The 25,031-nt window shown below is 39.7% G+C and overlaps 1 protein-coding gene across 1 annotated transcript; it reads left to right on the forward strand.

Annotated features, from left to right (window-relative positions):
• Positions 1–4,693: 4,693 nt before the first annotated feature.
• Positions 4,694–24,697, forward strand: SLC38A2 (solute carrier family 38 member 2). The gene is made up of 16 exons (XM_030548891.1): positions 4,694–5,090; positions 6,082–6,320; positions 6,680–6,761; positions 6,923–7,038; positions 11,946–12,019; positions 12,126–12,218; positions 12,400–12,481; positions 14,784–14,866; positions 16,841–16,899; positions 17,031–17,210; positions 18,076–18,155; positions 18,249–18,349; positions 19,272–19,396; positions 20,048–20,192; positions 20,312–20,409; positions 21,391–24,697. The coding sequence occupies exons 2-16, from the start codon at positions 6,208–6,210 to the stop codon at positions 21,487–21,489; spliced, it is 1,530 nt and encodes a 509-aa protein (XP_030404751.1). The 5' UTR covers positions 4,694–5,090; positions 6,082–6,207; the 3' UTR covers positions 21,490–24,697.
• Positions 24,698–25,031: the final 334 nt, after the last annotated feature.

The raw sequence follows: 25,031 nt of genomic DNA on the forward strand, positions 1-25,031 counted from the left end.
ACATTTTAGGTATAGAGATGAGGGAGGATAAGGATAAGGAGAAAAGTCTGAAGAAAAGGGAAGGAGAAGGAATATAAAAAGGCTGAAGAGAAAAGGGAAGGAAACAAACAAAAAGAAGAAAGGAGCAAGGATGAATAAAAAGGAAGAAAAGGAAGAATAAGTGGTAAAGTGGTAGTGGAAAGAAAGGATGAGTATAATGATTGTTATTCTGCCTCCAAAATATATGGAAAAGACATAAAGGTATTTAAATATTTTTTCAATTGCAAAACAAATTAAATCACGAAATTCAGAATTAAAATAGTCAGGAACTGTTTACATTGGTCCTTGGGAAAAAATCGACAAGGTAGAAAATGTAATAGATTTACTGAATCAACTTTAGGTTCTATGATAGATGAAGGCGTTCAAAGACTGTAAGTTCTTCAGGGCACGGACTGTCCATTTGCTGTGTGTTTGTATAGCGCCTATCACAATGGGGCCCTGTGGGTCCTAGGCACTACTCTAATACAAATAATATCAATATTTTCTTTTTAGATTATTTATTTTTATTATCTTCTCATACATTACAGCACCATTCCTGTCCTTCAATAAATTATTCACTTATTAACTCAACCCTTTAACAAGTCTTTATATCTCATCCTTAAACCAGTAGCAGTGAAAAATCTCCAGGTGCCAATCCAGCAAAGCACTTCACAGAGGCCTAACTTTAATTGATTTAGATGTTCACCTGCTTAATATTATGCACATACTTAAGTGTTTGCTGGATCATGGCCCAACAAAGTAGCAGCCATGAAAACTTTCATACTCTCCAAGACAAGATTTTTTTTTCAAATTCTCTTTTTGTTATGTTAATACTTCTTTTCTCTTCTATAAGAAGTGTAATGTTCACGGCAAGTGTGCATAAATGGCTTTTACATTTATCAAATGTTTTAGCTTCACTTTGGCATTTAATAACCCCCAAAAGCCAGGTGATTGCCTTTAATAGGGTGCTGCCATGGACATTATCCCATAAAAGACAAGTTTATGGTAAAAAAAAATCCTTCAGGGGATTGACAGTGCCTACAAAAAGCATAGTTTGCACTGCAGCACTCTTTACTTGTTTGGTATTATATTAATGCAAATCACAATAAATAGGTCAACTTGACTTATCTTATTTAAAATATAGCTATTTGTATAATTGCCAGTGCCTGAAGGTATGATTTTGGCCCAATTTTTTATCCAATTTAAAAGGTATATTTTTCTCTCCAAAATTAAAGTGGACACACATTGTTTACCTCTATTATTGTGCTTTTTAGATTTCCCAGTAAAGTGAGCTGTGGAGCATGAATTTGCTTTGGTTCGATTCTTCAGGTTGTTGCTGATTTGGCAAAGTAGCTTTTATGAATTATTTATTTATCTGGATTTATACAAGCATTAAGGGTGCTTACTCACAGGCTACAGGCACCCTTCATATAACTTTAAAATACATCAAATCATGGGTTTTATTTTACATTAAAACCCAAGAATAAATCCCACTTTTGGATGCAGATAGGTAACCCATGTGAACACTTGTGGGTAGCAGGCCATTCAGCTGAACAGTACTGTTTTTCTATGGTTTGTCCTCTGTCTGGTACACATGGGCGCCAGGTTTGTAACAGTTTTAGTGGTGCCCAGAATGGGTCCAAGCAGAGCCTTCTTGTCCATAGGATGGACTGGGGCAACCACCCCAGGCCCCATGCTTTGGGGGACATGGTGTCCAGAGCAGGGGCTTGGGAGAAGGAGTGGAGTGGGAGTGGGCTGGGTTGCTTACTGCTGCTGGCACCAGGCCACCCTGGACCCTGTGTCTCCCTGAATCACAGGGCCCTCCAAAGCATGGGGCCTGGGGTGGTTGTTCCTGTCTGTCCTATGGATGGGAAGGCTCTGAAAATATAAGCCCAAACGCTGGTGGAGCCAGGCCCACTTTCCTTAATATTGGTGGAGCATGGGCACTACAGGCCATTACTCACCACCTATGCTGGTACAGAGACTAAATGGGACATGGTTTTGACTGGTAGCATGCACAGCGAACAGCATTCTGAAGAGCACATTGCTGCACCCCTCACCAGCATGACCTCCCATGTGCCATCGTGCTGGCAGAGGCGGGGGTCACACCAGCCGGGGTTAGATCATGCCAGCAGTGGCACAGTCATGCTGAGGGGCAAAGCCGCAGGCACAAGGTCACCTGGCAGGGTTAGGGTCACAGTGTTCCTGGAAGTACTGGAATGTCCATGTCCTGTGTGCAGGGGATGTGTCAGTGACCACCCTGCCTGCGGCACATTTGCCTTGATCAGGCCTTTGCTGGGCACTGAGCATCTCTTTCCCAAGGCACCAAACTTCCCAGCCTTGTTTGCTTGAGGGCCACGTTTAACAACCGAACTCACATGTGACGGCCGAGCTGGGCCGGCGCCAAACCCTGCAAGAGTCTCAGCAGATCGCCCCCCAGCCACCATTTGTGCAGGGCGTTTGGTGCCTACCGTCAGCTCCTTGACAACATGCAAACAGGCCCGCTCCGCGTGGCTGCTGACAACCTGGGTCACCGGGGATCCCCCAGCCAGGGGCACCGTGTGCGGGTTTGCATACGCAACCCGCGCACCCCTTGCCCCGGTTCAGACTCGGCCCGGCAGAGCCAAGGGAAAAGGAGCACACGGGCTCCCCTGTCCCTGGCAGCGCGGGCACGTGAACAGCGCGTGAGCGGCCGCCCCGCATTCCTGCCCGCGCAGGCCCCTGCCCCCCGGCCTGGGCGTTGACTAACGCGTCACAACGCCAGGGAGGCGGGGCCAGCGAACACCTCTTCTCTCGCTTGCCGCAGTTATGGAAAATTTTTAGAACCTTGGCCCCGCCCTCTTCCTCCTCCTCAACCCCCCCCCGCCTCCGAGTACATCCCCCCCCAGCCTGCTCTAGAACTTTCGGCGCCTCTACGCGGGCAGGCTGGGATCTAACGGTCGGCTCGCGCCGCCGGGCTGAGGCCCCGGGTCTCGCGGGGCAAAGTGCGCCGCTCTGCCGGGGAGAGCCGGGCGCGGTCGGCCACTAAAGAAGCGAACCCCTGAGTGTAGCAGCTGCGCCTTAAATCCGAGCGCCCCGTGCCCGTGGGGATAGGACATCGCCCCCCCCCATCCTGGCCCGCGCGGGGCCACGTGTGGGCCGAGTTCGGAGCGCGCGGGGCTGCTGTGCGTGGCGCTCCCGGGGATGTCCCCATTGCAGCCGTGACAAGGAGGGCTAGCGTGCGGCTCAGACGCAGGAAGCTAGCCCAGCCAGCACACAATCCTCTCCCCGGCTCTTACCCCGTAGACCCGCCGCACACTCGTGCGCCCCTCCCTGCGCAGGGGGCTCCATCCGCCTGCACACAAGCACCGCATGCTGCATGGCCACCCGTGCTGCAAATGCACGCACCCATCGGCCTCCAGCTCCGGCGGCTGCAAGGAATTAAAGGACTGGGGCAGTGCGAGGGAGGGATACCTCGCGGGGGGCAGCGCACGTTGCACTGACAACAGACTGTTCCCCGCTTCCAAAGGCACCAACCTCGCAACTCACAAGGGGGGGGGGGGCTTTCCGCAAATCCCTCTCTCGCCCTCCTAAGGCCGCTCGCTAAAGGCGTGTGAAATACAGTGGAACATTTGTCTACATCCCTGTACGGGGGAAAGATCGCGAAATCCCCCCACCAACTTCCCAGAGCGGGGAGAGGAGCCATAGAATAAAATCCATGCCCAGCCCTCCCTGGAGAGGCGGTAATGCTTAGTACTGACCCTCACCCCGCCACAACCTGCCTACATCGTAGCGAGAGCAAAATCCTCCAGCTATCACTAGGGGGAAATAGTAAGACATTGGCTGAGGATAAGGGTGTTGTGTCCCCCTTTCTGGGCCCCTTAAAAGGTGTGAGACCCAGGCGAAGGCCTTGGAAAATATTCCAGTGACGCAAGCCTAAGGGTTCCTTTTAAACTCCAGCTGCCATCTGGATTGTATGTCTGTGCACTGCATCATACGTTACAAATAATAAATGACAGCAGTAGGACCATGGGACGGATCAGCTTTCACCTCGGTAACCTTCGCATCATTGTAACGTGACACAAACTCTAAAAAGGGGATGACTAGAAACAGTGAGAGTCTGGGGATCGTTCACAGTGATAGACGGGGGAGTCAGCTACACCCAATTAAATGATCCTGAAATCAAATAATCTGTAAACTGCAATTTCTTTACACCAAGGAATTCTTTACAAACAGCCTCACCCCACCTCTGTGAAGTAGGATTTTAAAGATGGGGGAAGTTAAAGCCGCAGAGCTTTTAGTAATGAATGATGTCCTTGAAAGAATTATGGTTATTGCATCATGCATTCACTGAACCGCTCTGTACCTCTGTCTTCTCTCTGAAAGGGGGTTTCCTTCACTCACTCTAGTGTTGTGAGGTTTCATACATTGATGTCAGGCCCTTTAAGATCCTCTGAAATAGGTGAACACAAAGTAGGGGTGGAATCTCGTTTGGTGATGGGGGGGTTAGTTAAGTACAGTCTGTCTCCAGTGTTACATCAGTGCTAAATAATGTTCTCTTGCTATTTCTCGTCGATGGAGGAAGAGGTTTAGAACTAACAGCGCCTGAACGGCATCTTCAGCCGAGCGAGAGAGGAAATGAGCCGGGGGCGTGGCTACGGGGCTGGTGTTGGTATACAAAGGAAAGGCGGCACATTGCTGTGTATGTTGGTGCCTCGCCCTCTTCCTCCCCCCGCGCGTCTCCGCAGTCCGCTCTCAAAAAGCAGAGGCAGCAGAGACATTTTTCAGACCTGTAGCAACGTCGAACGCGAGCAATATCTGGCTGCCCGGCAGGGATAACAACACTCCTTCCCAAAGCCACATGCTTCTCCTACTCAGCCGAGGGTTTGAGTAGAAGGGGAACCCTCATTTTTTTTTGTCTCGTGTACCAGTGGCTTGTAAACGAAATTTTGATACTTTTATTTATATTTTTTTTACTTTAAGGATTGTGTTTTTTTGTTTTAAAAACATCTAAAATTATCGATTTAGAAAAAGATCTCGTCGGTATTCTGAAGATTTCAGAGGGGAAATCCGCGGTTTTCAGCTTCGCCAAGGTAACGTACTGTGCTTTATTGCTCGTGGGTTTGAGGGGTCTGGGCTTTAAATCGCTGAGTGGGTTATTGGTGCCTTCAGTTAAGATCAATATTATGTTTCTGAAACGATATTTAAAAACCCCTGCGAGGGATTTTCTGTGTGTGAGAGTGGGTCAGACGGACGTAAAATCTCGTCCCAGCTGCTGCTTCCTTCCAAGGTTTAAAAAAACAACAACAACCCACGTTGTTGGTGCAGTCTTGTGACTGATTTGCATTTTTCCCCATTTAAACTGCAGGGATCCCATGTCCCTGGATAGGGGGAGGGAAATAGAAAGCAGGGAGCGGTATGGAAATGTTTGAGAGGAAGGTTAATTAAGAGTGAATATGACAATCGCACATGGATGTTGCATCAGTTTTCTTTTCTGGCTCAGGAAGGGTGGACTGGAGGTATTTCTCTTTCACACACATAGTACACGTGTGTGTATGTGTGTGATCAAATACATCTATGTGTAAGGATATTTTATTAATATAACAAATATTTTTCATTGTAGTATACTGTGGGTACTTCTCCGTTATAAATCTTAATGTGAATATTATAGATTTTTCATTGCAATATGATTGGTCTCCATGTAAGTTATGTAAATTGGGTGGATTTGATCATCAGATATAACTGTCTTCCTAGCAGCTGAAGCGTGTGATCTTGATTTCAGTCTTTTGCTTTTGTGTATGCATGAAAGAACATGTCTCAGAAAGCCCAACGTACATACACAGACCCTTTCCTATGCAGGTCACATCTTCTGGCGTGTGCTTGGGTGTTGTACTTGAAGATTTATCTTTGTTCTCCGCTGTAGTCAGTATCTTGTACTTTTCCTCTCCGCCCCTCCTCGGCTGGTACTTTTCCACTCGCCTGGCTGGCGATGAATCAGCCCCAGAGCAGCAGCAAGCAGCCGCTCTTCACGTGACCGGCTTGATAGACCACTGCAGTATTGACGTTTCCTTTTTACCTTCACAGGCAAGGCAAATCCAGCGTCCAAGGACAAAAGAGCGAGCTCAGTGGAGACTGCCACCGAGGAGCAGTAATCAGGCCAAATATTCCCCACTTCATCTGATACTGGGAAAAGCTAATTAAATTCCCATCATGGACAGAGCAGATGTGAGCAAGTTTAACATCTCTCCAGATGAAGACAGCAGTAGCTATAGCTCCAACAGCAATGACTTCAATTATTCGTATCCAACCAAAACACCTATGAGGTCAGAAGGATTTTGCATTGCTCTTAGTTTTGTTTCTATTTGTTAATATTTCTACAGTACTCTCAAGGTGTGAAGTACATTATGTATAATAAAGTACTCTTTTAAAATGCCTTGCAAGATATTAATGTGTTTAATGTTTTTATCTGTTAGAAATATAGGAAGTTGAATATACAAAATTTTGTATAGTCATTTTGCAGATGACAGATTATGTAGTTAGTTTTTGTTGGATGATTTGCTGGTTTTCTAATTCCCTTTGAAACAATAAAAAAACAGGAACAACTAACTTCTTAAAGGCAGTTAACATATAACTGGTTCATTATAACAATTAAATATGGATTTTATTTATTTTTTTCTTACAGACCTTGTGTAGACAGGGATCCAGAAAATCAAAATTTCCTGCTTGAATCCAATCTTGGAAAGAAGAAGTATGACATTGAATATGTAAGTATGCGTAACAGTTTTAAAATTAGCACACTAAACAATTGCTTTACTTTCAAACATTTAACCCTGAAAAGTGGAAAATGTTCATTTCAGTTCAAATCTAAAGCATGAATAAATCACCGGTTCTCTATTAATTATTAGCTTTTCCTTCCCTTACACAGCATCCAGGTACTACTTCCTTTGGAATGTCAGCGTTTAATCTGAGCAATGTTATTATGGGTAGTGGCATCCTTGGACTTTCTTATGCCATGGCAAACACTGGAATTATTCTTTTTGTGTAAGTATGTTTTGGTTAATTAAAAAAGGCTCTTCTGCCATGTATCTGTTAATAGACAATATTAGCGGTATCCAATGTAATTGTAGCTCTGTTGGTTCCAGGATATTGGAGAGGTAGGTGAGGTAATATCTTTTATTGGACCACTTTCTGTTGGTGAGAGAGACAAGCTTTTGAGCCATATAGAGTTCTTCTTCAGGTTTTTGAAACAGTTACAAGCCTTGTGGGTAGGCACAAGTAGTAAATGTGATGTAGCTCAACTTTAACTAGGTTTTCATATGGTCTCATATGACCTTCTCAGAAGCAAACTAGAGAAATATAGTCTAGGGGACATGGAATGTATTCAGGGGGCGGGAGGGGAGAAGCTTTAAAAGAGTAGCAGCTGCTGGCTGGGTGTGCCTTACCTTAATTGACAGCGGCGCTGCCTTCAGAGCTGGGCATCCGGCCAGCAGCTGCCACTCTCCACTCTGCCTTCCAAGCTGGGCAACCAGAGATCGGTGGCTACTGGCCAAGTGCACAGCTCTGAAGGCAGTGCCGTTGCCAGCAGCAATGGAGAAGTAAGAGTGGCAGTGTCATACCTTTCTACTCTAACTTCTGCATTGCTGCTGGCGGCAGCACTGCCTTCAGAGCTGGGTGCTTGGCCAGCAGCTGCTATGCTCCACTCTGCTTTCAGAACTGAGTGGCAGTATATGTACTTGTGGGGGGGGAGGAGGAGGAGAAGGGGTGTAAATGACTACAGATATAAGCAGGAGTGGGGAAGAATCAAATAAGTTTGAGAACCACTGGGCTAGATGAACCTATTGCAAGGCGGGTGCACAACTGGTTTGAAAATGGTATTCAGGGAGTTATCAGTGGTTCACAGGTCAGGCTGGAAGGGCATGTAGAGTGGAGTCCCACATGGATATGTCCTGAGTCCAGTTCTAGTCAATATCTTCATGGATAATTTGGATAAATGAAATGGATAGTACATTTACAAATTGTGTGGACAATACCAAGCTGGAAGGGTTTGCAAGTGCTTTGGAGGATAGGCTTAGAAGTCAAAATGATCTTGACAAACTGGAGAAATGATCAGAGATAAATAAGATGAAACTCAACAAGGACAAATTGTTCCTTCCTAAGTGGAGTACTTTCAATCAGTTCCACACATTCAAAATGGGAAATGACTACCTAGGAAGGATAGTGCAGAAAGGGATTTGGGGGTCATAGTGGATCACAAGCTAAATATGAGTGTATAGTATAACACCGTTGCAAAAAAAGCTAATACATCACAGAATGATGTTTGCATGAGAAGTAATTCTTCTGCTGTACTCCACACTGATTAGCCTCAACTGAAGTATTGTGTCCAGTTCTGAGCATCACATTTCAGGAAAGATGTGGACAAATTGAAGGAAGTCCAGAGAAGAGCAACAAAAATGATTAAAGGTCTAGAAAACATGACCCACTAGGGAAAGACTGAAAGAATTGGGCTTGTTTAGTCTGGAGAAGAGAAGGCTGAGGGGGAACATAAGTTTCCAAGTACGTAAAAAAAACCGTTTTAAAGAGACGATTGATAAATTGTTCTCCTTATCCACTGAGGACCGGACAAGAAGTAATGGGCTTAAATTGCAACAAGGGAGATTTAGGTTAGGCATTAGGAAAAGCTTCATTGCAAGGTAGTCAAGAAGTGGAACAAATTACCTATGGAAGTTGTGGACTCTCTATTATTGGAGGTTTAGTGCATGGCATGATTTTTTTTTCTTGCTTGCAAAGAACTTTTATATACCCTTTTATTTATACTTACTACTAATATTTTTTAATTAACAAAGCTGTGCCATATAGTAAAAATAGCAAAAAGGCATTTACCTGCCCCTTTTATATGCCAATTCCATGCTCTAAAGAGGTTCTGTAGTGATTTGTGATAGCCTACCATGTCTTATGCTGGTGACATCTCTTAGGAGTTAGTGTAGACAAAAAAGTAAAATAGGTAGGAAGAAGCCAGTTTAAAGTCAGTTATTTGACTAATCCAGCACATTATGCTATAATCAGTTCATTTAAAAAAAAACACTTGTAGCTAGCAATTTAGCAATCATAGGTGCCATAGTGGTTTAATTCATTATTTTATTTTTTTATCTCTAGAGTGTATTCAGATATATTGCTACTGAAATAAGGCTACACTAGTTCACATAACATTACAAAATTAAGTATGATTATTAGTCTAGATGCAGAAGAGCACACGTTGCAGTAGCTAAGACGTTACTGAGAGCGCATGGCTCACAGGATTAATAACAGTATAAAAAGCGTTTAATGTCTAGCTGTTTGGTTCACATCTGGCCCAGGCTGATAGTGACTTTAAATTTTTAACATGATAATTATTAGGTGGATTATATGAACTGAGCTGGTGGTATGTACTGGAGAAGTGTTCTCAGTGTGTGTGCTTGGCAGTTTCCGCATAGAAGCCAGGAACTAAATGAGCACACGGACTACACTAGGAGTTCTCACAGTAATTTTTTTGGTGGCCTCAGAGCATGGCCACCGATTCTTGCTAGTGGCCACTCTGACAATTCTTCCTAAATTTCCTAATTAACTTTAGGAAAAACAAATAAATATGCACATATACATGTCCAAATCATAGTAATTTATATATGTAGGGTTTGGGCTGTTCTGTTTTGAGCAGACTCAATAATATACATTTGTCTCTCTTCTTTACTGGACTGAAAGATGATGAAGGTGTTTTGTTTGTTTTTGCCTTTTGGTTGCTTTGTTTTGAATTGCTAACTAGTAAGTCTGCTTCTGTGAAAAGTGATATTAGCTAATATCACTTTTCACATCAGCACACTTCATAGCTAGCTGGGAGGCAGTGAAAAGTGATATAAACAAACAAACATACAAATACCACTTTTCACAGCAGACTTACTGGCAAGCTGGGGGGCCAATTAAGCCCTGGATGGGGAGGTAGTAGGGAACAGGGGGGGGATGGTGGGGGATGGGAGGGGTCCAAAGCCCTGCAGCTGGGGATCAGAGCTGGAGGACACAGTAGGGGCCAGGAGCAGTGGAGGGGTGGTGAGCCCAGAGCCAGGGCCAGAGCCTGAAGCCCTGCTGCAGGTGGGGGACGGAACCTGATGTCATGCAGCTGGAGCCTGCAGTTTGCCACTCCAGGCTGAAGCTGGAAGTCCGAGTCCCGTCACCCTTGGGAAAGTGGGGAACTTAACTGGCTGCCTGCTTCTCTGGCATCTGCAGCTCCAGAGGGGGGCAGGGCCAAACCCCGGCGGGGGGGGGCCTGCTTTGTCACCTAGCCGCTCCCCACTCCCCCAATCACTACCCAGGAGGCTGTGGCTTCAAGAAAATCTACTGGTGGGAGCATTTGAGAAACACTGGACTAAACTACCTTGTTACTCTGATAAAGTGGCCATTCTAAGTCTGAGGTAGTGTTGAAAAATATATCTATGTTTTTTGTAGTACCAAACATTATAATCTGTACGCTCTTTCCAGTACTGCTTATGACTGGTGAACAAATAAGAAGTCCAGTTACCAGTGCACCACTTAATCATTACCTTTCACAATCATGAAAATTTATTTGTATATGATTTGCAGTGTATTCTGCAGTACACTGATGGAGCTGGGTGGAGATTCTTGTATTACTTGTCAACAATATGCCTGATAGCAACTATAGTCTCTCTGGGAACTATTCTTTTAAAGCAGAATGCTTGTATTGGTGTAGGAAGCGGTGTGTTTTTTTGATTTATTACAGTTTTGTGACAGTGGTGTTTTTTAGCTGCAAAGAACAGTGCAGCTGCTGAAGGGTGTATTCGTTGTGATTCATTGAGAATTTTTAGAGGTTACAAAGAAGCATGTCAATAAAGCATATATCAGAGGGGTAGCCGTGTTAGTCTGGATCTGTAAAAGCAGCATAGAGTCCTGTGGTACCTTTATAGACTAACAGACGTACATGCATCTGACGAAGTGGGTATTCACCCATGAAAGCTCATGCTCCAAGACATCTGTTAGTCTTTAAGGTGTCACAGGACTCTTTGCTGCTAATAAAGCATATGTAGTTCTAATAGAAACTATAAGAAAATTAGACAACTTCTGGGAGCCATTAACAGTCTCTGTTTAAGCACAGGTGAAACAACATAAATGTTAAGCAAAGAAAACTGACCTGCATTCAGATCATTTCCGTGTATATGAATTTTAAAACAAACCGTACTGAGTCACGAGCTCTTACCATTTTCTAATTGTCCATCCATACTTTACCAGTCAATTAACTGTCTTTTGTATCTTGCTTTCCACAAAAACATCACATACAGCTATAAGGTGATTTGTTTCAGACTTCAGCAGATTTTCTCACCTAGTCACAAATTACATCAGTCACAAGTCTAGTATTTCAGAGATGAACTAGCTGTCATCTAATTACCTAAGAATATGAGGGGGGAAAGTAAGAATAGAAAAACAGCTGTTACAGTGATACAAAATAATGGTGTCCTTTTTTAAATATTTTTGTTAAAATAATTTGTTGGATCAATCAAAAATATATTGGGTCTGATTCTCATTTATACTTGCACCTCTCTAAGGCCCCTTTACACTATTAGAGTGATGTAAAGTCGATGTAAGTATCTAATCCTACTTCACCAGTATCTAGTATAAATGAGAATTAGGCCTGTTGACAAAATAATGAAAATAGGTAGGTGTACCTTCCAATGTGGATTTAAGTATGATGTCCTTTCATAAACAAGCACTGATTGATTCATACCTTCTCAGCTAGCATTGGAACTTAAACATTTTTTTTCTTAATTGTTTCATTTCACTGTATTTTGATATTGGTTCTTATGTTCTATCTTAAATCCTTCCTATTCAAATAGCTCACTTAATATGGCTAAACTAAATAAATGTAAGGCTGTCTAAAATTTTTTTGGCTTTTTTTCCCCCCCCCGCAGGATTCTCTTGGTGGTAGTGTCAATATTCTCTTTATATTCAGTTCATCTTCTCCTAAAGACTGCCAATGAAGGAGGTATGGTAAATTCTTATTATTGTACAAATAGTTATTACTAACTTCATATTATCTTTTTCCTTTGTAAAATACAGCTTTTCAATTGATTTATTTTGTATGTTTGTAGGATCTCTATTATATGAACAGCTAGGAATGAAGGCATTTGGTTTGGCTGGAAAAATTGCAGCTTCTGGATCAATTACAATGCAGAACATTGGAGGTGAGGGTTTTAAAAATATGTACTGTAGATTGTAATGTCAAATAGTAAATACTCCCTCTCCATTCTCGGACTTTTTTTCACATATCTTTTTTATTAATTTTGTCAAGTAAAGTTATGAAATAAGTTTTTATGTCATGTTCCATCTATATTTTTAATGATTTATAATGTTGTTCACCTACAGCTATGTCAAGCTACCTCTACATAGTGAAATATGAGTTGCCATTGGTCATCAAGTCATTTATGAACATCGAAGAGAACACAGGGTAGGTGATAGAACTCCTCCTCATCAGAGAAACTGTTAGTAGAAACAGAAATGGACAACGTATACATTCTATATGAAGACCTCCTTTGGTACATCTTATTCTAGCTTCTTAATCAGAGATAGGGCTCTGTTAAGCTCCAGTAAGTGGTTTTTTCCTACCCCTTGGGTGGTCTATTTGACATGGATTTAGCCTCTGCTGGTAAAGATGTTAGCAAAATATAAGTATTCAATCATATATAGAAAATAGTTATGTAAAGAATATCTGGTAAGTGCTAATGGCTGTGCTGGTCAAAATATTGCTCAATAATGAAATGAAAGTTTTTAATAGGGTCATAACTGTTATCTCTAATGTATTTCAGGAAGCTTAGACAGATAAGAGAGTTTTCAAACATTAACATTGTGGGAAGTATTCTTACGTTTATAGTACGCTGCATTTCTACAGTGATTCTAGTTAACATTTGCTTAAGGACAAATGTTCAGTTAAGTCTGTGGCAATTTAAAAACACCAGCTCATTGATTACAGTGCATGTAGTGATTTAAGATACTCAGCCTACATCCAAACTGTGCATCTACATAATCCATTAATCCACACAGAAATTCCATAACTTCTTGACTTTGCACGTCATGATTTCCTTCATGTGGGCATCACCAGCTATAAGATGCATTCTGATGAGAAGTGCTGAAGGCCTTTGATATCAGTGTTTTTTGTTTTGTCTGTTTTTTTACTCAACAAAACTTTTTTCTTGTTTTAAAAAAAGACAAGTGGCAGTACATTAACTTTTATCTTACAGATGTCTATATCACACTAATTTTGAGAATGTATAGTATGTTTTGGATTTTTTTTTAATTCCAAATAAAGTAGCTAAAGAAATGGTCCAAATTCTTCTCTCATTTGCATTGGTATGAATCCAGAGTGACTCCGTTAAAATTAATCCAGATTTACACCAGTTTTCAGAATTTAGCCCTTAATGTTCAAACCAGTAAAGGCTTTTAAGATGGATTATTTGCTCAACAAAGCTTCTTTACTCATCCAAAGATTACATCTGGTTTAAAAATATCTCCTGTTATGGATCAGCTAGTACTATTTCCAGTATTAACAGTGGGATAAAGGCTACACTATTACTCCCACAGTTGAATACCCATGACCAGTTTTGCCCTGTTACTTCATTGCACTGAAGTTACATCTACTTTACACTGGTCTGAGAACTGAATTTGTCCCCCCAGTGTTTCAGAGGAAGATGCTCCCAATACACCTAACAAATGACTGATTACTTTTGCCTATTGAAAGAAAAAAGAAACACAGGAGGGGGTTCAGGGAAGAAAATCTCTTATTAAATTTCCCTTGTGGTGATATTATTCCATATTTTTTCAATTGCGATAGGCCACATTTGACCCTATGGAACCGAATTAAATCTTCCCTGTGTCCCAGGTGAGAGGCAGAAGGCCAGGGCCAGCCATGCAGAGGCCATGTTCTTGGCACTCTCTCTCTGGCTTTTCCCCTAGCTCCCTGGCAGCATAGTAGAGTCACATTACCAGAGATTGCCCCTGGCTCTTCAAAGCCTCTCTTAAAGGGTGATCTCCATCCCAGATGGGGCATAGTGAGAAAGATAATGCAGCCTCAGGTTGGGGGCTGGGGAGCAACAAAGAGACGAAGGCCCAGATTCACTTAGGCAGCTACCTCCCATTAGAATTCAGGGACATAAGTACCTTTTTTGAATTTGAGCAATATGCATTTTTATTTCCACCAGCCTTGTTATTCACCTGACCAACTCACTGTCTATCTCCTGTCTCTCTTCCCCCCCCCCCCCCCAACCATGTATACACCTATCCTGGCAGAAGACACTGAGGGAATGGGACATTGTAGGAGGGAAGATGATGGCAGGATCACCTCAATATAGTTCTGGGAGGTGTAGTTCTTTTCCATCCCCCTGCCCCCTTGTGGTGTGATCCTTCCTGACTTGGATACTATTCTGAAGAGTAAAGTTCAAATAGTATATCTGAATTTTCGAATTTTGAGCATCTAAACCTATTTCTTCCATTTATCAGGTTTAAAAAATATATTTGAAATACTGCTATTTCAAGATGTATCTTCAATATCCCCTTTATACATTTTTTTTGTGAAATTATCACAACATAGTTTTATTCTCTGTAATGTATTGTTACTGGATATTTTATCTTTTACTTATATTTGTTTCTATAACACACTATTTTTTGTAAGGATTAAGCTGTAAGCATCATTGTTGTAAAAATGCTTTGATGCTTATATAAATTTCTCTTTTTTTTTTTTTTTTTTTTTCTTACAGAGAATGGTATCTTAATGGTGACTATTTGGTTGTGCTGGTGTCTATAGTGTTCATTCTTCCTTTGTCACTGCTGAAAAATTTAGGTAAGCCACTATTCATTTAAAGTAAATGTGGAAACATAAGTTTGATTGGTTGTTAACATGTGGAAGGCCCAAATATGGGAGCTACCTCCACATTACTGATCTCTTGCCAGGTGAATGCTGGGAGAACTGTGCAAATGCTCTCAGTCCCTGAGGAGAAGAACGGACCTCTCTCTTTAAGAAATAAATGAGGGCTACAGAATGTTTGTAGGGTATAAGAGGAAAAGAGAGTGGGCGAGGACAGGATGGGAATCCTGCAGTTCCACTGTCTTTGACTGTGATCTTGTCAGATCTCTGTTTATGCAGATTTGGCCTGGTCAATGTATGTGCTATGCACATTTTGAGGAAAGCATAGATGCTTTGAAAGTGATGCTCATGATTCAGTTGGCGGAATACTTTCTCTGAACCAATACAGAGTGAATACCCCACATGGTGCTTGACTCGATAACCCACCCTATGTTGTAGAGGACTATGAACTGAAAGTGGCATTTTTCAGATAAAATAGAGGACCAATTTCTGCTCCCACTGAAGACCATATCAAAATTCCCATTTCACTTCATTGGAAACAAGATTAGATCTATTAAGTGAAGCTTCTGACTACTTGTGGTCATCAGTTACCACATGGCACTCTTCCAAGAGTGGGGATGTTAGCCCTTGTGTCCTGGCCAAATTTCATTTTGGGTAAATAAATTTTCCCTGCAATTTAAATTGGAAATAATAATTTTTGTTGTTGTTTGTTTGGGGTCCTAAACTGTTGTGTTGTATTGCTGCCTAGTTTCTTAGCAGAAGTGGCTGCACTTCAGTGATCTATATAGGTGGTTTTTTAAGAAAATGGAAAATGGTGGGTTGTTTTTGATTTTGTGATTCTTTGGGTGAATAAATCTATAGGAGATCCCCAGGGCTTGTCTACACAGTGGGCTAATGTGCTTTATAGGGTGTGATTTTTTTTTTTTTTTTTTTTTTAATGAGTACTAATGTGCTCTGCATTGATTGGGCCATATGCATCCTTCTGGTGCACACCAGAAGGGTATACACAGACCAATTACTGCAAAGCACGTTCATGTACTTCAGAAATCATACCCCTATAGAGTCATGATGACTGAGAGCTTGTTTTCACTGCACCAGTTAGCATACTTGAATTACTCAACTTACTTGAGTGAGGCCTAGTCTACGTGTAAAAATTAGATTGACCTAGCCATGTTGCTCAGGGCTGTGAAAAATTTTGCACCTTGAGCACCATAGTTAGGTCAACCTAACCCTAATGTAGATGCAGCTAGGTTGAGAGAAGAATTCTTTCATTGACCTAATTACCACCTCCTGGAGAGATGGATTAATTACATCAATGGACAAACCCCTTGGGGGCTTGCCAGGTTATTACATGGGGGTTGTGAGCTGTCAGCCTCCACCCCAAACCCACTTTGCCTCCAGCATTTATAATGGTATTAAATATATTAAAAAACGTTTTGTGTTTTTTTTTAATTTATAAGCAGGGTTGCACTAAGAGGCTTGCTGTGTGAAAGGGGTCACTAGTACAAAAGTTTGCAAACCACTAGTCTACACTATGGCACTACACCAGCACAGCTGTGCCAGTGTAGTGTAGAAACAGCCTAATAGTGACCACAGAGTGAAACAACAACCGTGTGAGTTTGATTAGCAGCACAGTCACTGGATTAGCAATTGCTGATGAACTGCTGCATCCTCTAACTGTATTACTAACTCCAGTGACAGCAACTGCCTCTTAATAGGCCAGCTTGCTCAAGTTTAAATTTAAAGTTTTTAAAACCATGTAATTTGAGCTAGAAATCTTTGGGTGTGGAAGGAGGGGCAGAACTCAAGTTCTATCGCTTGAGCTAACACTGCATGAAAACAAGCAATGAGACACTTGTAAATTACAAAATTTTGTAATGTTTAGCAAATAAGTGGGGAAAATAGCAAGGCTGTAATTAAAATGTTGTTGTTTCTCTTTCTTGATGACAGGATATTTAGGATATACAAGTGGCCTTTCCTTAATGTGTATGGTCTTCTTCCTTATTGTTGTAAGTATAATTTCTCTGTAGATTTACAGTGCTTGTAATAGTGCATTTCAAGTGAGATTTCATATGATTTCAAAGAGCTTTGTTATTTTTAACTGATACAGTATGATCATGTGGTATGGTGGTATTTTTAGGTAATTTGCAAGAAGTTCCAAATCCCTTGTCCTTCGGGATTGGAGTATGACATGATGAACACAACTCTGAATGGCACATTGGCACACCTGGCAACTGCTGCACCTTTGCATGGAACAGCACAAAACATGACTAGTGATGATGACATGTGCAGGCCAAAATATTTTGTCTTCAACTCACAGGTAAAGTACCATATACAAATGGCATTCTCACTATTAAAAATAAAGAGGGAGAACAAACATTACATAAAAATGTGGTCATTTTTGCTTACATAATTGCCAAACCTAATATTTTGGAGGCCATTAATTATGTCACAATCCTGAAAGGCATTGTGCACCTCCTGCAAAGTGGGGCTTCCTTAACTTTTATCTGAGCTCAAGATGAGATGAGGGTTTCCAGCCTCTCCTGGGAGGCAGTCAGCACTCCTCATGGTTAAGGCAAAGCACTTAAGCACATGTTTAACTTTAAACATGTGAGTAATCCCATCTGTATTCTGCAAAACAAATAATTTACCAGATTAAGTTGCACTGGGGCAAACCTCTCACCAGTAAATGGATTTTGCACTGGTGTAACTGTAATGATTGAAAAGTCTCCATTGACTTCAGTGGGCTTTGGATCAGCCCCTAAAGGCCAAATCCTGCAAACCTTTACTCACACATATACCCCTAGTGATGGAAAATTTCATGAGAAAGGAATACTCATATGAGTAAAGATTTTCAAGATCAAGCCTAAAGATTCAATCCAGCAAGGAGCTGAGCACCTCTTGGGAGATGCAGAGTGTATTCAACTACCATGGGCTTAAGTGGATTCTCAGTATTGGGGCCATTGAGGATTCTCAGTATTGGGGCCGTTAAGAACAAAAAAGAGAGAGAGAGTTGAAATAACCTTATAGAATAGTTGACTTTTTAAATGGAAAATTGAGACCAATTATACTTTCAATGGAAAGTAAAAATATAAAGTAGAAACCTACTGATGAATTCTGTGCAACAAAGATAAATTTTCTACATCTATCAAAAAGTTTTGTAAAGCATGTTTTATGTTTTTCAGACTGTCTATGCCGTACCAATCCTAACATTCTCTTTTGTCTGCCATCCTGCTATTCTTCCTATTTATGAAGAACTGAAAGGGTAAATGTATAGATTGTATATAACTTTACTATTCAAAAAGAAACAAGCAATATATTGTCACTAACCCTTATTTCTGTTTTGTTTCTTTAATAGCCGAACCCGTAGAAGAATGATGAATGTGTCCAATGTTTCATTTTTTGCCATGTTTATAATGTACCTACTGGCTGCTCTCTTTGGATACCTGACATTTTATGGTAGTTATTGCCTCTTCTATTTTCTTTTAAATGAAGCATGTCTCCAGAAATTCAGAATAAATCTTGTGGCTTTTAAAATGTAGAGCAAATAGCATCAACTAATTAATTATTTTTATACATTCACATACAAAGGGGACCAGTGGTCTTATGGCTAAAGTTCAGGACTGGAAGTCAGGCTATTTTAGTGCTGTTTGACACAGACTTGGTGTTATCCTTGACCTGTCGGTGCCTAAGTTTGTCCCTCAGTAAAATGGATTTACTACTTCCAGGGATTGTAAAGCTTATACAATTCATTTATATTTGTAAAGTACTTTGAGTCCAACATTGAAGTTACTATGTAATGACAACTATAGAAGTGAATTTATTATGATTCCTAGCCTTAATATGTCTAAGAAGGGAAATGAGCTTGTTTTTTCTCACTGGCCCCTGTAATACTCTTCACAGACCTCTCATAACTGCACATTATTGTATTTTTTCCTTTTCTACTACTGTGCCTGTATTGGTTTTATAGATGAAAACCAAAGTTCTGTTCTGTAGCTTCATTGTCTTTAAGGAGTCTACATTTGTATAACTGAGAATAGAATTTGGCTCTAAGAATTTGCTATGATGTTGCCATAGTCTAATAATAAGGTGAAAACCTATATGCCTTTGTCATGCAAAGTCATTGAGTAGAAGAAAGCAGAATTTGGCCCAGCTGAAGTAGATGTGCAAATAAAATGAGTGGTGCTAGGCCCTGTGTGTGTCTGTCTCTCGTCCACAAACTCACAGGACAATTGAGTTGTTAATTCATTGTAAATTTGTGGAGGGACTGTTCTGTTTTATTTTTTAAGTATACAGAGATATTACCATTCTGTTATGTCTTGCTGCAGTCTTGTGAAGAGTGTGCTATTATAGTTCAATTAAAATGCCATTTTCTTTATAGGAAATGTTGAAGCAGAATTGCTTCATACTTACTCTGCTGTCCTGGGTGCTGATGTTGTTATTCTTATTGTGCGTCTGGCTGTACTTATGGCTGTAACCCTTACTGTACCTGTAGTTATCTTCCCAGTAAGTAATCCTTTTTTATTCTGTGTGTCCATCTTAGCCAGTAATTGGGTACCTTTTCTTCCTCTCTGGCTGTGGACTAATAGTAATATTAAATTAATTGGGCAAGTACAGTTTGCTAATTTCTAGTAATTTTTTAACTTAAAGAAATTGTTCTATATAACAAGTCTGCATGTGTGCTTTTTACTCATTTAACTGAATCGGAATAATTGAAATAGATGGTAGGCATCAATTTAGAAAGTAAAACATTTTTACATAGAGGGGTCAAAATCTTTTATTTTTATTTATTTATAATAAATATTTTACCCTATATCATTTTTCTACATTCAAGTTATTTTAAAAAAAATGAGATAAAAGTAGTGTTGGGTACTACACCTGTTCCTTAGTCCCTTTACCAATTTCTTTGTTTTAAATGGTTTTTAGCTAGGTTTTTTTTTCCTCTCTCCTCTGTTTATAAACACCTATATATAAAAACTGGAAAACCTGTTTTTCATAAAGAGCTGTCAAATGCATAAAGTCAAATGCAAAACAGAGAAATCTTTTTCTCTCTAATGTCTTACAAAAACAACTGGGATTACTATAACAGTATTAAGTTGACAGTGTCTCTTTAAGGACTTTTGTGATTAATACTAATGTCCTCATTATTTTTTGCAGATCCGCACTTCAATTACACAGCTGTTCTGTGCAGAGAAGGAGTTCAGTTGGTTACGTCACAGTTTAATTACAGTTTTTGTTTTGGCATTTACCAATGTTCTCGTAATCTTTGTCCCTTCCATTCGAGATATATTTGGATTCATTGGTAAGTTTTTGTATATTCATTCAGGGTTTGGTTTTGTTTTTCAAAATCAGAACAATGTCTTCAAAAGTCTAATGAAACACTGTACTTATTTCAAAAAAAATTTATTATTATTAATATAGGTGCCTCTGCTGCTGCCATGCTGATCTTTATACTTCCTTCTGCTTTCTATATCAAACTAGTGAAGAAAGAACCTCTGAAATCAGTGCAGAAGATTGGGGTATGTGTAGAAGAGTATTTTCATTAACATGCTTTCATCACTGAGTGGCTCAGAGCAAGGGTTTTAGTTTATTCCTTTATAATCTAAGGATTTCAGAATGTCTGTGATCTTCTTCATTGATGAACTAGCAGTAACTAGTAGTGTCTATTATTCTAAGAAGCAGTAGTTTCATAGGCAATTGTAACTGGAGAGAGAGCCACCAGGAAGTTATTTCTGCATACTTCCCCACATGACCTCTCCAGTTGTCCCTGCCAACTCCAGAGGTGAAAACCAGGATTTCATCCTGAAATAGCAAATTGTTAGTGGAAATTAAATAGTGGTGGAAATAATTTTATTTTAATTTATATACAGCTATTGCACCATTACTGACACTAAAGTAGTGTGAATAGAAATGGAGCACATTTTGTCTATTTTATAACAAATAATAGAAATAGAGGGAAAGTGCCTGATTAAATATTTAGTGGACTGTATTCAACAAAATATCTATTCAGTACTGAAACTGCTGTATAATATTATACAGCCTCACTGGCCTCTCTCAAATATTTCTTTAAAACCTACTTCTCTCGGTTACTCTCAGAGCCGACCTCCTCCTGATCACTTGGGCCCTTTGCTCAGTGTTGCTGCTTCTGATCTTAGACATTCAGGTTCAGATTCCCAGCTTGCAAAGCCAGGCATAGCTCCATTTAAATCAATAGAGCTATACAGTTTACACCAGCTGAGTTTGTAGCCTGCTATATTAAAAATAAATTTATTAATCCATTTTAAAAAGGCACCAGAGCATGTGAAAAGCAAAGGTTATCTCATTGTCATTTACTATAATCTTTGTTCTTCTTTTTTATTAGTCATTCCTTATAGTGTTCTTTGATTTATTTAAGATTAGTCACTCAGGACAGGCGCTTACCTGTTTATGTCAGGTATACATTTTGTAGCTGAAAAAGAAAATAAAATGTCTGAAGTGAATTTTATATTTTCTCTTTCCAGGCTATACTCTTCCTGGTGAGTGGCCTGTTTGTGATGATTGGAAGTATGATCTTGATTATTATGGATTGGATCCATAATTATGCATCCGGCGGACATTAGCTGGCACGATTTAATCTCGAATACTCCAGCATTCACTGAAATATCTACTGAGAGAGAAAATTTACCTAGGTTTGCAATTTTGCTTCCTTTAAAATGCAGATTCTTTGATGCTGGTTCTTCTGACTGTAGAATAAGTGAACTCTTGAAATGAAACTATTCTGCATGATGGAAGTGGATATTAACATCAAACCACCTGAGTCTCTGGCTGAGGGAAGTGACAATTTTATTCCATTCCAGAGAATGGACACAACTCTCTGTAGAATTTTATCAAGCCATGTTTGGCTTTCGTCATTGTTACTTGGGTATTTTATTATTTTACTTGAATGTGCCTAATGGAACCATTTGATGTGAAAAATAATTCATAATTTACAGCAAAGTGTTGATATATCTAATGAGAGAGAGGGAAACAACACTATTTTATGTACCAAACATTCTTATGGACCTCAAAAGCATGATTGATTTTTTTTAATTTAAATTGTTTTCTTAAAGTCAAAATGTATCCCAGTGGCATAGAACCTGTACAAACATTTAATCTGTGTTCTAAATTTAATACAATTTTCCCTTCTATGGAGGCATAATTATACTGACTTTTAACCAATTTGAGTAGGTCAAAACTCCGTAACTAAATAGAAACAGGGTTTGTTTGTTTTTTCAGTGAAACTAAGATACTCCAAAATTTAATCAAAGAAGTCATTGTTGATATATCACAAGTCATTGTACGTAATCAACTAGAAATATCATAGTTTAAAAAATGGCAATCTGACTCAAGTTTTAATGCTTTTTAACAGTTTCAGGTCATCAGAATGGGTGATGTTTAAAATAAACTTTTATACAGTGAAGAGCTCATAAAGATCTTGAGAGTTCTCCTCTTGAGGTTCTCATTAGTGCTATTGGGTAAAACAGAGTGGTTGGTTGTTCTGATTCAGTTGCAGCTATCTACCAGATCACACTGGGTCATATCATGCCAGTGATATACAAAACTCTCTCTCTTTTGCGATTAACGGAGGGGTTCTGCTTCATGATAGCATATGGCCCATTGTCAATTATGTTTGGGTTTTTTGGCCAGTCTTTCTTGATCTTGCTGCACCATAAAAAAGAGGTCCTGCTATAGTTTATTGTACAGTTTTTACAAACTGCACAGTATTTGTCAATTTCTCATCCACTGTTGGATTTTAAATTACTTGATTATTTTTGTTCCGATTTTGTCCATGTTAAAAGCCTAACACAGAAACTGCACCAGTATTTGGTGCTCAATACAAGTTCTCTTCATATAGGCAACTGGGATTCCTCATTAAGTTGATACTGTATAGTAGTTTAAACAAAACAAAAATCCTCATGAACTGAACAGTCATCTTATACTTGTTTGCTTCAGAAATAGATATGTTTTGTTTGAGTCCTCACTAAGTACCAAAACAAGTGCTATGTTTGTGATTAGCTGTCTTGTTTCTACTGCATGTTTACTATTTATTCCTATCCCAGTTTGAAGAGAAATGGTACCTGCATACAAGCACATTTGACTTATCAGGCTCTTTCTTAGACACCACGCTGATGGGTGCAGTATAAGAACCTAGACAGAGATAATAAAAGAGTGTGTCATGGTACTTTTTTGTTCAACTATATTTGGCATAATGTTTTTAAAATCTGATTTACAAAATTGAGTTTAGTAGTTGGGTCAGAGGGAACAAACAATGGCATGTAATCAGTTGATTAAACAGCACTGAAGATTTTGTCTCAAAAGCCAGAATCAATTCTAGGTAACAATCACTATTTGGCAGATGATGCCTGTCTTCATAATTTTAAAATCTATGAAAAATTGCAGATATTTTGATTCATACTTCTGACTAAAATTACCAATCGCCACATCTGTAGAAAACATAATGAGAAGTGAGAGTTTTCTCTCCTAGTGCTTGTTTGATTAGTCCAGTGGTACTCAACTTTCAGTTAGCACTTTGAACTGATCAGTGCTTCTCTTACTGGGACTCGGGAAGAGGATGTGGAATTCAGATCAAAGGCTCATTTATTTCTGATCTAGGGATCAGTGATATGGCAACTCTTCTTCCTTTCCCCACGCACAGGGAAAGCTGGAGGAGGATTTAAAATGTCCTCTCCCTCCAAGAGTTTACAGTGTGTGTGGAAGATGAAGAGATCCCCTTTCCAGCATCAAAGGGAGCAAAAATGAATCTCTTCCTTCTCTGCAACCGGAAGAGAGGGGGAAATCCTTTAGTCACTGTCAGGGGAGATAGGAGGGGAAGATGTTACATGATAGCACCTCATTGCATTGTATCAATACATGTTATTGAGTCTTGCAAATTAATGCAGCAATGTCTGGATGTTACATTGTGAGTCAGTTGTTCTCTGAAGCTCCATTTGATGACTAAGTAGCTCTTCAGCTGTTAAACTTGAGTACCACTTTGCTAGGTAGTTTTCTAATATATGAATCTGCTGCAAACCTGTCAGTTTAGAGGTCCGTAAAGAACATACCAGTGGAAATAAGCAGCTTCAGTATTAAACCACTGTATTGTCACCTCGTTTTTACGTTGCTGTCTTCCATGATATTTCAGTCATAACTGTAATGTTATTTATAAAACATTAATCAATTAAAACTAAAACCTATTTTTCAATATTTATGATAGTTATGTACATAAACTGTATGTGTCTATATATAATGTAAATATATTGTATATAATATAGGTTTGGGACTTTGGGTATATGTATATATTCCTCTGTCATTATTAATGGTTATTGCATCATTTCAACGAGTTGTTCATGTTGTACATATGTGTAACAACAGTCAAGGGAAAGTTTCTTTACAGAAAAATGCTATGCTTACAAAAACTGAAATAGTATGTTACCACTCAAGACGTAAGAACACAAGAACATGAAAGGTTTTATTTATTACAAATGTAAGTGTTACAATAAAGAGGAGTCTTTGGGGTCCATAAAGAAGTATAGATCAGGTACAGATTTTTTTCATACAGTTTATCATGGATGTTATAATTTCCCAAATGCAGTGACTAACAACTTCTTTTACAGTCTAATGTATCTGTTACAGGTGTTGTACAGTACATCTTTGTATATATTGTGTATATATGCCCACTGTATTGTTAGAGGTCAACAATTCAGCTACAGTTGTTGGCAAAGAGTGTTACACAGTTTCAATGAAACATTGTATGTTTTAACTGAATTAAAAATAAATAAATAATTCTTAGCAATTTTGTTTTTTCTTGGGGCATGATGAGGTGAAGGAATTACTATCAACTCAAAAGCAATGTACAGCACGAAGGGGATTTAATTCTTTATCTGTTTGACATTGCTTGTATTATATTTTTTTTCAGAAGTGTTCACAGTAAGCTAATAGAATTATGCAGCATTTGACTTATGAACAGACTCTCAGGAACCATGATGAGCATGATACAAGAACGTAGACAGAGATTATCAAAAAAATACTCATGGTATTGTGTTCAACTATATTCATCCAGTATAATGTAAAATATCTGATTTATAAAATTTCATATAGTAGTTGGGTTGGAGGGAACAAGTAA

Source organism: Gopherus evgoodei, chromosome 1, assembly GCF_007399415.2.
Source record: "Gopherus evgoodei ecotype Sinaloan lineage chromosome 1, rGopEvg1_v1.p, whole genome shotgun sequence".
NCBI lineage: Eukaryota > Metazoa > Chordata > Testudines > Testudinidae > Gopherus > Gopherus evgoodei.